This window comes from Podarcis cretensis (genome assembly GCF_951804945.1).
Source record: "Podarcis cretensis genome assembly, chromosome: 7".
NCBI classification, from domain to species: domain Eukaryota; kingdom Metazoa; phylum Chordata; class Lepidosauria; order Squamata; family Lacertidae; genus Podarcis; species Podarcis cretensis.
Genome location: NC_137176.1, coordinates 50,911,366 through 50,927,481, shown reverse-complemented (window position 1 = coordinate 50,927,481; position 16,116 = coordinate 50,911,366). Strand labels below are relative to the sequence as shown.

Below are 16,116 nucleotides of genomic sequence, written 5' to 3'. Positions count from 1 at the left end.
CCCCATCTAGCCAAGTTGTTTAATGAAGTTCTTTTGGCGGAACTTCCACATTACTGGCATTAATCTAAAATAACAGTACTACCAAAAGTTAGAAGAAACCTTGACCTAGAGGGATTGTGGCATCCAATTAGCCCTGTTATACCAAGAAGCTAAGATGTATACAGCCATTTTAGCAAACAGATTAAATGTGTTCATTACAAATTTTATGTCCCCAGACCAGGTAGGCTTTCTGTATTGCTGGCGTAGTGGATCCAGTAAGACACCTATTGAATGTCATTTATTATAGTAAAAAGAAAGGTAAGCCACTTGCAATTATCTCATGGGATTTTTACAAGGTCTTTGACAGGCTGAGTTGGTCATTTTTTAAATCACTGATGTATAGACTTAACATCAGAGTGGTTTATTAACTCGACTTCTGAAGTATACAAACATTGCTTTGCTACAGTCTTATGTAATGATCTCAACTCAGAAACCTCTATAAAGAGTAAAACAAGATTGTCCTTTGTCTCTGCTTTTATTTGCCTTGTCTATTGAACCATTGGCAAGTCATTAGAAACAATGTGAATATAGAAAGTGAAAAAAATTAAAGTAAAATGCATACTAACCTTTTTGCAGATGGCATAGCTTTCATATTATCAACACCGGAATTGGCAATACCTGAAGTGATTAAAGAACTAAATAATTCTGAAACCAAATCTGAAATTATGTTTATTGTGGTCTTACCAGTCTCAAACTTTCATACAAAGCACTGAGGGTTTTACAATCTGTCCTCAAAAGCTGAAATATCTGGGAATATTTATATCAAAATTCTTGCACTCTTTAAGGAAAGCAAATTTTGAGTCTTTGTTATCTCGGACAGGAACTGAAATCCTGGGAAAGTCTAAACCTTTCTTGCTTGAGCCACATTGTGGTTATGAATATGTTGATCCTTCTGAAGTTTCTCTGCCTATTTCAGGTCCTGCCAATAATTATAATGCCTAACAATTTAAAATCTGGCAAAGATAAATTTAAAATCTGGTCTGGGAGTGTGCCACTTGCTTATATACTATAAGGCATTCCAAGTCTTGGTGTCTTTGATTCAAGATCCAGGAGGAAAACAGTGGCTATAATTACTACAAGTTTAGTAATATGCCATAGCTAGTAGTAGTATGCCATAGCTAGGAAGCCTCAAGATTGTGGCTACTTAAGAGATTCTTGACAGCATTGAGAAAACCCCTGTGTGCATGTTCTTTTATGTAAACACTAGCTGGGGCTAGAATAGTATTGGGCTAGAAATTATTGGTTTTTTTAGCTTTTAACATAAATTTACTAAGCGTAGAAGAAGTTATTTAACTTATCCAAAAAAGAATAAAAAACACCACCCTGTCCTTATTATCTGTATGTCAATACTTTGTCCCAGTGCAATTTTTTTCTCTATGGTGTAACACTTCTTTAAAAAGAACAAAACAAATGATGCAAAATGGCTCTTAATAGCTTTATCTCAAAGACAGTAACGTTTTTGCCAGATATCTGAAATATTTCTAATATCATGTGGAGGAAAAAACACCCCATATTAAAGTATTATAATATAACATGCTTTTTTGTTAGTTTAAATAAAAAGCATTTTAAAATAAATTCAAGGGAAAGTAATACTGCTATACAGTTAAACTGGATACAAGCGTTCCCTTTTATTAACACTGAGACCACTGATGCAGCTTCTCCCCTCGCAGAAAGCAATGATGTGAACAAATTAGAGATTTCAAAGGTTCTCTTGACAAGATTCCTCAACAGCATTTTGGAACAGAGTTTCCTCATCCAGCTGAGGATTCTAAATACAAACAACAACAAAAATGGTTTAGAATTTTCCCCCAGACCAAGTTATTACACTCTACAGTTCATGTTGTTTTGGAACAGTATTTTTACTTGAGATAATGTTAAGGAGCAATTATTAGTTATGTTATTTGGTATTAATTCAGCGGAAATTTAGGGGGTATAAAACAGAATTGGTTTTGATATGATTTACTCAGAAATAACTCCGGTGAAATAAATGAATCTTCCTACTTACTGAGAAAAAAATGGATTTCCCTTCCCCCCCCCCCTTCCTAGTCTGCTTGACATCACTGGGCCATCATCTAATAATACATAATAACAATAAAACCAAAATATATGATACAAAATGAATTAGCAAATAGAACCATGAAGTCATGAAACACCTTACACTAGGAAGTTAAAATTCCTACACCGTACTTTTAACACAAGGATAGTTTTTTGTTTATTAAAGTTGGCAAAATGTTGTGTGTGTTTTGTTGAGAGTTGTGAAAGTACACATGCTTAGAGTATTTGTTGCTGCTTGGATCTGTGCAACTTTCTTTTGCTGCCAGGAGCAAAAGCCTGCGTACACTGTCTTCCCCTCCCTGCTTTTACCTTCACAACAGCCCTGTGAGGTAAGATAGGCTGAGAGTTGGTAGTTCAGACACCAAAGCTGTGAAACTGCACATATTTAAGAATATTTTTAAATGTTGTTATTTATCAGGATTTGCAAGCTTTTTGTTTCATTTTAGTATTTTGCTGTAAATATCAGAATTATGGCAGAGTTGCCATATTTCAAAAAGTGAAAATCCGGACAGAAAAGCTTTTTTTTTTTTTTTTGAACTCCCTTTATGTTATTTATTTTTTGCAGTAACGCAAAGAAATTTTTTGTTTATAATATATTTCTGAGGAAAATGATTTTCCAGGACATTCCACCCATTTCCACCCAGACACTGCTTGCAGCTGCAGTATTCTGGGTATGTCCAGGAAATTCTGGACATATGGCAACCCTAGATTACGGAACACTGCAGTTAAAGCAAGATGGGAAAGGCTTTTCTGGATTTGAGCATGTTTCCTTTTGTTTACATTAGCTGTGATATATATTTATATCTTCCTCTTCCAGTGAGGAGCTCAAGGTTGGGTATATTATCCTCCCTTTCATCTTTATAATGGCACTGTAAGATATAGGTTAAGGTAATATATAATAATAATAATAAGGTAAGGGACGCAGGTGGCGCTGTGGGTTAAAGCCTCAGCGCCTAGGACTTGCCGATCGAAAGGTCGGCGGTTCGAATCCCTGCGGTGGGGTGCGCTCCCGCTGCTCGGTCCCAGCGCCTGCCAACCTAGCAGTTCGAAAGCACCTCCGGGTGCAAGTAGATAAATAGGGACCGCTTACCAGCGGGAAGGTAAACGGCGTTTCCGTGTGCGGCTCTGGCTCGCCAGAGCAGCGATGTCACGCTGGCCACGTGACCCGGAAGTGTCTCCGGACAGCGCTGGCCCCTGGCCTCTTAAGTGCACAACCCCAGAGTCTGTCAAGACTGGCCCACAACCCCAGAGTCTGTCAAGACTGGCCCGTACGGGCAGGGGTACCTTTACCTTAATATATGTACATAAGCCTAAATTCTTCCAACAGACTGCTGGGGGGATTGCAGAGGACCCAATCTAAGTAAAGTGTAACAGGTCCAGGAAATCTTGTTGGCATCCTAGCACCACAGACTGTTCCCCAGCCAGGCAGCAGAAGTAAACAGATGACATCTGACAGGGTGAGAAACTAGACCTGCCGAGACACCATCTGCCTTTCACTATCACCACAGCCATGCCATCAGGCTACAGACCAGAGGAGAGGAGAGGAGAGAAGCAGGGCTATCTATTCTGATCAGGTTTGTTGAGGCTGGCTGGTTATGACAGTAGTCATTCCATGAAGCTGCCTGAACAACTTCCAATTTAGCTGGTTGTTATATGAACTGTAACTTTTGAGAAGAGTGACCAAGTCTGCTTTTCCTGTCCTTTCCCATCTTTTTCCTCGTGTGTCCTATCTTTTAAATTGTAAGCTTGAGGGTAGGGTAGAGACTAGTGTATGCATGGTTTATTGAGGTATAAACTGACTTTGGAACCTTTATGCCTAAAGCAGGGTAGAAGTGTTTTAAATGCATAAAATCCCCTAAGTGCTTTTCTAGCTTTTTCTCCAAATCTACCTAGGAAAGAGATTTCACAATTTACCAGGGCAGCTGTAGAACTTGGGTAAAGCAAGGCTTCTAGGTAATTTAAATCTGGCAAGCTAATATAGAAGGTGCTTTTACCAAAATTAATCCAAGATGAATAGGGCTCTAATTTAGTCTTCCAGCATAGAGATTAAAAAATGTCAACATTTTAAATAGGGAGCAAGAACAAAAGAAAAGCTCTTACCATAAAATCTCCATACTCAAACTGATGCCTTAGATTTAAATGGCCAACAAAATCTCTAGTAACCCGGTTAGGATCTCCCCATGGAAAAGAGACACAAATAGGACAGATCTTTAAAAGAGAGAGAGAGAATCAAGAGGCAGACAATTGCTCACATAAATTTCATAACTAGATAGTAGATCAACATTAGTTTCTATGAAAATCATACTACGTAGAAATCCTTTAAAATGGACACATTCTTAAAACAAAAGGATACTCCTGGAAGGAATGTGAATAGAAGAGATTAAACTTAAAAAGTTAACTACACATACTTTACATCCTTTAAAGGAAATGACACTGAACATTTATGTTTCTAAAGAAGATACTACTTGTCTATTTCTGCCCTTAATCTTAAGCAATCTTTTTACATAACGAATCTTGGAAAATGGGACTTAAGACAAACAGTTTTTAAAAGAGTGTATGTCTCTAATATCTCCCATTTAAACAATACTGGGCACTACTTGTAAAACAGGGCACCATCCTGCCCAAGCTGGGCACTCCTTAAGTGCTTAGTCCTTCTACTGAACTCAAATGGAGTTAAATGTGTCTAATAGCAATGTATTGTGTGACAAATTGAGAAAAAATAGAATGAAGGGCAGTCCTTTAAGAAACATAAAGGTAAAGGTAAAGGGACCCCTGACCACTAGGTCCAGTTGTGACCGATACTGGGGTTGTGGCGCTCATCTTGCTTTACTGGCCAAGGGAGCCGACGTTTGTCCGCAGACAGTTTTTCTGGGTCATGTGGCCAGCATGACTAAGCCGCTTCCAGCGAAACCAGAGCAGTGCACAGAAATGCTGCTTACCTTCCTGCCGGAGCAGTACCTATTTATCTACTTGCACTGTGATGTGCTTTCAAACTGCTAGGTTGGCAGGAGCAGGGACCGAGCAACGGGAGCACACCCCGTTGCGGGGATTCAAACCGCCAACCTTCTGATCGGCAAGTCCTAGGCTCTGTGGTTTAACCCACAGTGCTACCTGCGTCCCTTAAGAAAACTCATTGAATACTAAATAAAACAATGATAATCCCAAACTGAAAATGGAAAACATGTCTTGTAATTACAAATCTAAGTACTTCAAAAAAAAAAAAAAAAAAAGATCGGAAAATGTCATTCAGTATAAAACTGAGGAAAATGCTGTAACTGCTAGATCCATCACTGAAGGGAGAAGAGGGTGGCTCATTCTTTCTGAAAATATTGCTATTGTCATAGAATTAAGATAATTTCCACACACACAAAAAAAGACCGCTTAATTCACACATACTAGGATAAAATCTTCACAAATTTTCTTTTTTATATACACATACTCACTACTGGAACTAGTTGATAAAGGTGCCTATCATTACAGTGATCCAATAAGTTCTGCCTTGTAAAGTTACTTTCTTGACACAGAGGGCATTTGAATGTAGGCTGTCCACTGAAAACAAATATGAGAAAGAGGTACACATGGATGAAAATCCCTGCAACAGCATGTTACATGTTCAAGGAACTCTGTCACCCACAATCATTTCCCCATTAATTTCAGCAAAAGGAGGAAATGCATAAAATGAGACCAAAACACATATTGAGGAACAGTGACCACATTTGGACATAACACTAGACCATGGCTAAATACTATGTGTATGAGACACAATGAGTCTTGAGCATGAATGGTTCCCCTCCTCCCCCTGGGCATTCAGGAGGGAGGAAGCACACAGGCTTGAGGCTTGCTGTAGTGAATTCATATAGCACTAAGTCAAAATTTAACATATTTGAATGCCGCTGGTATGTATACAGTAAAGCAAGTATACAGTAAAGAGGGTGTGGGATGTGGAAGGAACAGCTGAATTAGCCAGTGTACATTTGGAGAATTTGCTAGAGGACCTGACCTGAAAATGACAAAAGCATGTTTTTTTTATTATCATGTTTTGAGTATCCCTTTTAAAAATCAATACATGATAAACTGTGGGGGGAAATGTACTACATAACCCAAAACTGAAGTGGAGGGAAGTCAATAACTTACATGTTTGTCTTTGTTGGTTTTTTTTTTTTGTTTTCTTATAATTAAGTTATGTTGTTCTTATTATTGTGTTTTTTTTCCGTGAAGAATTTATTTTCTGTACATATGTGTGTATATGTGTGTATGAAAATTAATAAAGAGAAATTTTTTAAAAAATAAAATAAAAATCAATACACAAGTGTTGTGGAATCATCTCGTTCACGTGTACACTGCACAGAAATAACACCCATTTAATAATGAGACTCAAATGACATTTAAATCTGTTCATTTGAAGAAGTCTGAATCCTCCCTTTTCTGAGGATCTTGGAAGTTCTGACTTAAAATCACTGAAATACCTCCTAATCTATTACATTGTTCCTTCCAATACGAACACATGTGGTCCAATACAATAAATGTCTACATGGAAGCAAACATGACTGAAGCAAATTCTATCAGAATCAAATAAGTGCCACCGTGATTGAGGCATAAACGCCAGCCTAATCCTTGGCATCTCTTCCTTTCTGTTGCCCAAGCGCTTGCTGATTTATTTAAGGTATTTAAAGTGGTACCTCGGGTTACATACACTTCAGGTTACAGACTCCACTAACCCAGAAATAGTACCTCGGGTTAAGAACTTTGCTTCAAGATGAGAACAGAAATCGTGCTCCGGCAGCGCGGTGGCAGCTGGAGGCCCCATTAGCTAAAGTGATGCTTCAGGTTAAGAACAGTTTCAGGTTAAGAACGGACCTCCGGAATGAATTAAGTACTTAACCCGAGGTACCACTGTATATAGTCTGTTCCTAATATCCCAGGGCAGTTTACAGTGCGATTTAAAACAAAAGAATAACAGAATATCTACTAAGCCAATGGAAGAGAGGTCATGCTATGTATTTTTCAGTTTAAAGCTTCATTGGGGTGTTTTCTTAAGATTACCTAGTCTTTCAACAGGATCTCTTTCATCTATCACCAGCAGCTTTTGCAGTAAATCACAAGATTACTTTGCACTACTTCAAATATAAAAAGTTGTTTTCTTTGGAATATCTTTTTCTAAGAAACAAATCAAATTCCATTTTCCTGATTTTAACTGACCTAAATATATTATAAGGTATCACATACCTATTTATACTTCACCTTGACACAAATCTGTTTTAATACTTTAAACCCAAAATTTGAATTTTGATAAAATCCAAAATTCTGCCTTGTTTTGAAGTATAACTGTAGCGTGATGTGCTTTGTGCTACCTTCACATTAGGGGTTTCCTATGCTCAAAAAGGCTGAAAACCACTTTTTAACAAAATATTCAGGTTACTGATACAGGAGTATAATTCTCCATGCCTTACACATATGTGAAAAGACCTGAAGGTAGATAAAGAAAGCCAAATGGGCCCCAGTCCAAACCTCACGAGGCAGTCAATGTACGCATAAAGTTCTGATGAGAAATAGCTTTTTTATTTACTTTGTCACCTGGTAATCTAATACCTGACACTGAAATCAGTAAGGAAGCATCTCCTTATTCAAAGCTTGGGATTCACACATTAAAGTCCCTGCTTGAGCATACATCACAGCCATTGGACTATGATATTTGTTTTGAAATTTGTCTTCTACTGAAGATTCCCTTCATTTGTTGGCACTCCTTCCCACCAATACCTAAAACCACAGTTACTGATTTCAAAGGTAGTCCTACCTTGTAGCTTCTTCAGGAACATGTAGATTAGAATTTTCTCCAACTTCCGAAGTAGAAGAGTCACTTCTAAAACTTCATACAAAGCATGAGAATTTATTTTCAAATTAAATACAGAAGAGGTTGCAATTCAAAACAGTATGATGAATAAATTAATCCCATTGATACTGGTGGGACTTACTTTCAAAAACTGCATGTTTAGAATTGGACTATAGGTGTTCTTATCTAAATAAACATATATTTTTTTAAAAGTTACTTCAGAAACATTGCATAAGGTGTTGGGTGGCCACCATGGATGAAGCTGAGCTTAGCTCGCATTCAAAAGTGCTGCTGCATGTCCATGGAAGTGCATCTGAGTGGAGGACAGTGAGTGGCACTGGGAGCACCAAAGCAGCAGAGAAGGATGTAGCTGCCACCTAAAGCAGGACTGAGCCCTGCCTTTGTTTGAGGAGGGGCACTATCACCATTATGCCAAGGGCCACTGAAGCCTGGTGCCCATACTGCAAACAAAACAAAGGTTTGCAATACGCAAAGTAATTTTTGTTGATTTAAATAGTGATTTTTGGCATTTCATAATCAGAACTAAGTTCCAAAGCCTAAAAGATAATTATAACATTGTGTCGGAAGTTCTCATTTGGATATAACATAATAAAGTGTACTTTACTGTCACACTTCAACCACCCTGTGAATAAATTCTAAGCTACATTGTTTAACAACTTCCCCCATGCCAAATCTAAAGAACACAATATATAATAGTTTGGGACATTTTTTAAAAAGGGAAACATTACAATGTATAAAGCTACTTGGAAATAGGTATTTACCTGTTTCCTGTTGAATCCTGAGATATGTCTAAGCTTGGAATTACAGAAGAAACACCATACTCATCTTGATACTTTTTACAAGATTTATAGTGCTGTCTCATACGCGAGAATCTTATCTGTAAATAAAGTTGTGTCTCATTTAGAGTTGAATCTGATTTATGGGCAGTCCTATAGTTACCTAAAAAATGATGTCAACTAGTTTATACAACATTCTTCTAAATTCCCTTGATTTGCAATACTGAAAGCTCATTCAACAACTAAGCATTAACACATATTTTCTTACGTGCCTTATAAATATTTTTGTTTTACTGAGCTCAACACAGGACAGGTAGATCAGGTGACAACTAGATCAGGTGACAGATCATAAAACTCTACAGTATTCTATGGTTTGAGCTTCCCGAGACCTTAAGATAGATAAAAAGTTAATGAACATATGGTTAGCTGCATCTTTGTATATTTAGGGATTGTTTTAGCTTCAATCAGGTAATTCAAAGTGTATACTGGTTAAGATTGTCTTACAGTCACTGCTCACGTCATTCTTGTACCTCCACGTCTTCTTCAGTATTATTAACAGTTTTAATTTACTAGAGTGCTCCCAAATCAGAACAAAAAAAGTGAAGGAATACATTCTATCAGTGCCTAGTTGCAACACTTGTTTGTTATTCAAAGTCAGTCTGCTTTTTCTCAGAATCTTCATAATGTAAAATGTGGTAGCAGATGATGGTGCACTACCCACCTGTCTGCAATAATTATTATTTCAATGTAATCCTATGCATGTTTTCAAAAGGGCTTACTTCTAGATAAGCATACAGAGTTTCAGCCTCTGCCCACTTTTAACACTATTTTACATCTACTATACCTGTTTGTCGCAGCATCTACAGCTCCCCACCAATTTCTTCATGTTGTTTTCAACATCTAAGGCTCTGTTAGGACGTGCTTTTTCTTTTCGGGTGACAATGCCTCTGCATAGTGGGCAATGTGTTCCACCTTCTTTCATAGCCATTAAGAAACATTTCCTGCAAAACCTGAACCCAAATATAAAGTTGAGTACAAAAATAATGTTCTGCTTTACTAATTAATAGTCATTCTAATCCCATTATTATTACTACAGCATGCCACTTTCACCAGTCTGTCATAACTCATATACTCATGATTTAAAGTTGGGGAGAGCAGTGAAGCAGAGAAATTTGCAGATTACGGTACATATTGAGGATGGTAAAAATCCAAACAGACTTCCCAAACATATCAAAACTGTGTGAATGGGAGGTAGGGGTGACAAAGGAGATTCAAAGTGATGCACACTGAGACAAAAAAACCCCTAACTTTAGGGGATCAAAACTGCCAGTTACTCACCAAGAAAGATACTGAGGGGTTATGACAGAGTACAAAATGAAAAATGAACCCAGTGCACACCAGTTGTGAAAAGGGCAAACTGTACACCAAGGATAATTACAAAATATATTCAAAATTAAACCGCCTTTCAAAAAAAACACCTTTATATAGATCTGCACTGGAGCCAGATCTGAAATAGTAAGATACAGATAACTACCAGTGATTAGAGCACTTTTCTGATGAGAAAAGTCATCACATTTGGATCTTTTAATAGTGAAGAAAAAGGCAAATGAGGGAGGATGGGTAGGAATCATTGTGTAGGTTTATAAAATTATGCTTATGTTGAAAAAGTGAAAGGAAGTTTTCGCCATCTCTCATAGTATTAGAACTCAAGGTCATCCAATTAAACTGAATGACAGAAGATTTAAAACATTCTTAAAAAAAAAAACACTTTATCACACAGCATGTAATGAATTTATGGAATTTGCTTTTATGAGATATTGTGCAGTAAGGCTATTCTTATCTACATCCAAAAACTAGAATTATTTCCATTCTAATTAGCTTTAAGATTATCTGGGTTACAACACTGAAGATGCTTAGTAAAGCTTAGCAAATGTTCAAATTTGTGCTGTGCATGGGAACAAACGGAACTCAAAAGGCCTCAGTAGATGTATTTTAACAAGCAAGCACAAACTTCATGGAGGGCTTCTGTGGGGATTGTTCAAGAAAAAGTATCTTATGCAGCATGTACAAGAGTAGAAGCACTTACAAAAACTTATGAATTTGCACTTGTTTAGCATACGTAAAAGTAGTTTCATCCTCCTCAAAAGTGGGGTTAACAAGAGAACATCCTCCTTAAAAAATACAAATGTTTACTGAGATCAGTTAGATAGGAAGAGTATGAGGGAAGAGAGAAAATATATAATTAACAAGGGAGGGGCAAATAAAAATGGGCCAGAGCCATAGATACATACACATGCTGACAAGCAGAAATCCTCACAGGCGTTTTAAACACATCTTGGCAAACAGGACAGTAATAATCATCTTCATTGAAACAAATAGTGGCAGGTTCCTCATTCATGGCAGCAAACTGTTGTACTTCTGAAAGAGCAATGGAACAATATATAGAGAACAATTATCACCCTAACTACTGGGAACAAGAGCACAAGACAGTGTTTATCCTGTCTTTTGTCTTCACTTAATTATTCACTTCCTTGAGTACAGTATTTGAGAAGGCCATGAAAGCTTGCCCCTTAAGAGTACAGAAGAATGAGTGCTGTGACCCCTTGACATATATGACTTTGCAAGTGTGACTAAAACTTTGGGGAGACACACGTCTCAGCTTGGTTTCACTATGTGTGAAACTATAGCTGTCTACACTATGGATGAGGATGATTCAAAGGCCTGAAGTGAAGAATGAATGGACTTCTGGTGGTGGCAAAGGTACATTTAATTTTTGCAGTACCGCATGGGAGCTACCTACCAGTACCTAGTGCTGTTTTGCCCCTACTGCTATTGGTGCAGTAAAATGCCCTAAAAATGGGATGGAGAACTTGTGGCCCTCCTGGTTTTGTTGGCCTCAAACTCCCACCCGTTCCAGCCATAATGGCAGATGGTCAAGGTTTGTCTGAGGTTTGATTATAGGAGCGTTCCCTTCTGTATCCTCCATTCTGTTCAGGTTATTTTCCATCAAAGGCCTTTTTTCACATGGCCCCATAACTCTGCTACACCCTCCTGCAAGATGGCCCCTCTTGCCACGAATAATAAAAAAAAAAATACATATCTATTGGCGGCCTAATTCACCTGCCCTTTGGCATTTTAGGCTGCGACCCAACACAAGTCTTACTTGCCCCATGTAACGCAGGAGGGCTTACTTTGGAGTAAAAGGGAATTTATTCACGGCGAGCCTCACGCAAAATATAAATTGTAGGCCATTATTTTGCGGTTTTCTTAATGCACTGAAAGCAACGTACCGGTGCTGGTTTTTGTTACCACTTCGGAAACTTTAACGAAGTCGGCATGCAAATAATAACGTGTTTTCATATTTATATTACGTACAATTAAAGGAAATCCCACCGTCGCGATACTGGCGGCGCGAGAGGGAGGCGAGGCCTTAAGGGCCCCGAGGAGGAAGAGGAGCAAGAGCGAGGCGACTCTTCAAGCCTCAGCCCCGCGCCGGCTTCTCGGCGTCGATGTCCCCGACAATCCGAATCCCGGCCCCCACCTCGCAAAAATAAAACCACGCCCGCCCTTCGCCTCGAGCCCCAGCCACTACCTTTCGGGAGAACGGGAAGGTCGGTCGCAAGCTTCGGGGCCGGGCCGGGATCTTCAGGGCTCCCGGAGGCCAAGCCGGTCAAACCGCCGCCGCTCTCCATGTAGGTCTTAGGCCGCCGCCGCGGCGGCCTCTTCCCAACAGGCAGGCCGGGGTTGCCATGGCAATAGTCCCCCCCCTCCCCTCCGGCGTGAATTGTTATTGAACAAGAGTCGTCGTCGCCGCCTCCTCCTCCTCTTCCCTCCGCCTGCCTGGCTGCCTGGAGGCGACGCGGAAGCCGCTTTTTCGACCGCCAGTTTCTTTTAACCGCTGGCGGGCCTCCTCGCGAAAGGCTTAAAGTGGCACGTTTGTGAGGGGCTCGCCAAGACCTAATATTTCACCACTGCCCTCCTGTCGCGTGAAGGCGCAAGAACTGGGCTCCCAAAAGACGGCTTGTGGGGAATGGATATATGCACAGCACAACCCCCTTCAGTTCCGCAGCTCCCTTGTGGAATGGCATATACGTACCCTGCTCGCTTAACTGACCATAATAAACCCCACTGAACACAGATTTGCTGCCTAGTTTAAAAACACACAGAGAGAGAGAGAGAATGAACTGCACTGTGAAGTCTCTAGTCCTCTCGGTTTGGGGAAGAGGAAAAATATCAGGGGAAAACAGGATTCCGGACTGTGTTCTGAACGCAGACGGAAACGTTTAATTCATTAAATGCCTGCACATCTTGTACCCTTCTTTCTGCAAACACTTCTCTTAGGTGTGGCTTGCGGATAGCGATTGAATTTGCTTTCTGTGCAGGGTAGGCAAGGAGCTGGGCCATTGTGTCTCAAGCATAATTGTGTTTGTATGCTTTTTTCCCCTTCGGTGTAAATCGCATTGAGCCGTTTTAACAGACACGTGGACAAAGGAGATACAGAGTTTCAAAGGACCCCCGATATCGGGTTATTATCAGCCCTGAGACCATAGTAGGCCCGCCTTATAACATAGGTGCCATGATGAGGCCTTGTCCGGAAGGGCGGAAAAAAACCTTGGCAGGCCCCATTTAGGTGGACTATGCTCCTTCTCTCCTTTTCTAACGTTGCTTTCTCCCATTGTTACCTCAGAAATTTGTGCTTCGGCGGCCAGTCTCTGCATGGGTGTCAAAATAGGGTTCTTGCTTAGGAGAGCGGAAGAGACACGGTCTTCTGAGAAGTTAGCCGCGCGGTTCCCCAGCAGCTGCAGCAGCTCTCACCGCCCTTCTGCTTCCTGAATTGCGACTGCCCTCTAATGGCTGCTTGCATGATACATGTCAGCTTGCTAACAGCGTTAGCCGGCATTGTGGGGGAGATGGACCCATCAGGGAATGGAGAGATTGCTGATCAAAGCATGTCAGCTGAAACAAGTCTTAGGGTGCACAGGAAAGAAAGGCATGCCCAAGACAATAAGTCCTGGGGCCAGGATTACACATTGCTCCCTTCACTCACGTACAGCCAGTCTTAGATCCGGTGTGAAAGGATCTTGAAGCGCCAGCCAGGAGCAGAAGACTGTAAATAGGGCAGTGTGTGTGACAAAATGGAAGGATGTTAAAGACTTGTTATATTCGAAAAAAGCAGGATTAAGGCTTCACTCTTATACACACACACACACATAGTGGATGTCCCACAGTTAGATATATGCCCCTCATTTTAAAACAGACATATAAAAAGTATATCATGACTAGTTTAAGAGTACATACTGGATTCTCATAGTTGATTTTGATAATATGGTGCTACTGAATTTTTAAAAGTTTTTATCTTTTGCAATAAGTGCTGTGTTGAAACACAGGCAGCAAACTGTTATGAACAAAAATTATTTGAAGTAAAACATTCTAAATCACTCATTTAGTGACAATAAAGGATCCCACCATTTATATATATTTTAATATGATTTTCATCAAAATCTTCACACATAATTTACACGTACTGCTTATTCTGAAATGACCCATTATCTCTACGATAAATATTTATTTGTTTATCTCTGCCTTTCAAGTTACCTTCCGCTGCTGAAGCTTCCTTAATTCAATGCAGGAAGAAATAGAAACACGTTTTATACTCGACCTGAACATACTTGTCCTGAACAAAGTCCCACGGATTTAAATAGAATATATTTCTATACTTCCATAGGCCCTCAGCTTAATGCCTTGATCTTGAGCTACAGAATTGGCGAGTGACCCACATGATTGAGCAGTTGGGTTCTGCTTGCCCTGGGACCCAGTATAATGGTCACTGGTGTTGCTGGGTCAGCAACACTTTTTCCCAAAGCTCATACATTGCACTACTGTTCATATAGTATGACTTTTACTTCAGTGTTACATTCAGTATTAAATTTGCAGTAGTTTTACTCAATGCAGCCCATGAATCAGAATGATTTGACCCTATAAATTGTAAGTTACATAGTGAATACCATTAGTTGACAAGGCTTCCAAATAATTCTCATTTATTGTGAGGGATGAGAACTGTTAAGTTACTTATGTGGCCCACCCCTGCATCACTGAACTACTGCTTTTTCACAATAATCTTTTGACACAGTAGCCAGGATCTGAACAATGGTCACCAGCCCTTGAAAAAGGCTATCTATGTATCTACACTAACAAATGAAGCTAAAAGACCTACATTCATGGCTGCTACTTTTGTTTCCCTTTTCCACAAATCCAAACCCGATGAGACTCTGCATTTCATCTGATGTTTGGATTGGCTTGCTTTGGGCCACAATGTTGGTTAAAATAAGGTAAGTTTCATATATGATTGAAGGCTAGGAAAATGTCTAGATTTTCAGAACTTTCTACTACGTGTGTAATATATTTGGTATTCTGAATGACCTGAAAGTACCTTGACCACCTAGGGTGTTGTCATCTTGTCCCCAATTAAGACTTTTCTGGTAATCAGAGTGTGGTGGACTAGTTTATGTCAAATATTTGTCTTCTATGGACCCTAGAAGTGTCTCCACTATTTGCAGGGGGTATACTTTGAATCTGCAACTCTGTTCAGTTTTGTTAAGTCTCTTTAAAAAATGTTACCCTAGCTGTGAGGGAACTGCTTTTCTGTGAGCACATGCAGTGCACCTGGGAACCCTAACCCATAGAATCAGCATTCCCCCAGAATATGGAGACTGAGGTTAGCACCCATGCAATTCCAGCCCATCTGTATGGTTAAGTAATGAAAAGTGGCATGGTTAGGTAACATTTAAGGAGCACCTCAGACAATAGTGTCTCGTAATTTGGTGGGGTGGAGGTTAGGCTGTATGCCAAAGTCCCTTCTAATTCCGAGATCCAGCAAGAATTCAATTGTTTGAATAGTCAGGCCAGCTTCTTGGTGAGTTAATGCCCCCCTTAGGGTAAAAAAAGTTATGTGGCTTTGTGCCAGAAGGCAAATGAATGGGCCCCTCTCCAGCTGCTGGTGAGAAGGACAGAGGCAGAGTTGTGTGTGAGAGAGCTAGAAGCTGGAGGCAGGTTTCTGGCCTGAGAAGGAGAACCGTGCTTGATTTCTGCTTGAGTTCAAGGCTGTGGCTATGGGAGAAGCAAGATCTTCTGGGGTGCTGTAGGATCAGGGCTGTATATGGGTGTAAGCAATCCATAATCATTCCAAGGAATCCAAACCCTGGGAAACCACCTGCCACCCCTGGAATCTTGCAGTGCTTGAAGATTAGGGTGGTGTGCAACATTATATACCAAATGTCCAGGCTTCCTAGTTCTGTGCAAGATCCTACCAATTTTGATGCCTTCATGAGTGAGTGAATCCATCAGAGCATTTAATATATCTATATATAAGAATAGATTTCTCATAAAGTATTTACA

At 39.9% G+C, this 16,116-nt stretch overlaps 1 protein-coding gene across 1 annotated transcript; it reads right to left on the bottom strand.

The window, feature by feature from the left end:
* Window positions 1-1,647: 1,647 nt before the first annotated feature.
* RNF138 (ring finger protein 138) lies at window positions 1,648-12,487 on the bottom strand. Its single transcript, XM_079982769.1, is given in 9 exon segments — window positions 1,648-1,807; window positions 4,195-4,302; window positions 5,538-5,643; window positions 7,889-7,960; window positions 8,707-8,822; window positions 9,566-9,731; window positions 11,013-11,139; window positions 12,314-12,419; window positions 12,422-12,487. Coding segments are annotated over 9 exon segments (921 nt in total). The 5' UTR covers window positions 12,473-12,487; the 3' UTR covers window positions 1,648-1,738.
* Between the last annotated feature and the right edge of the window lie 3,629 nt (window positions 12,488-16,116).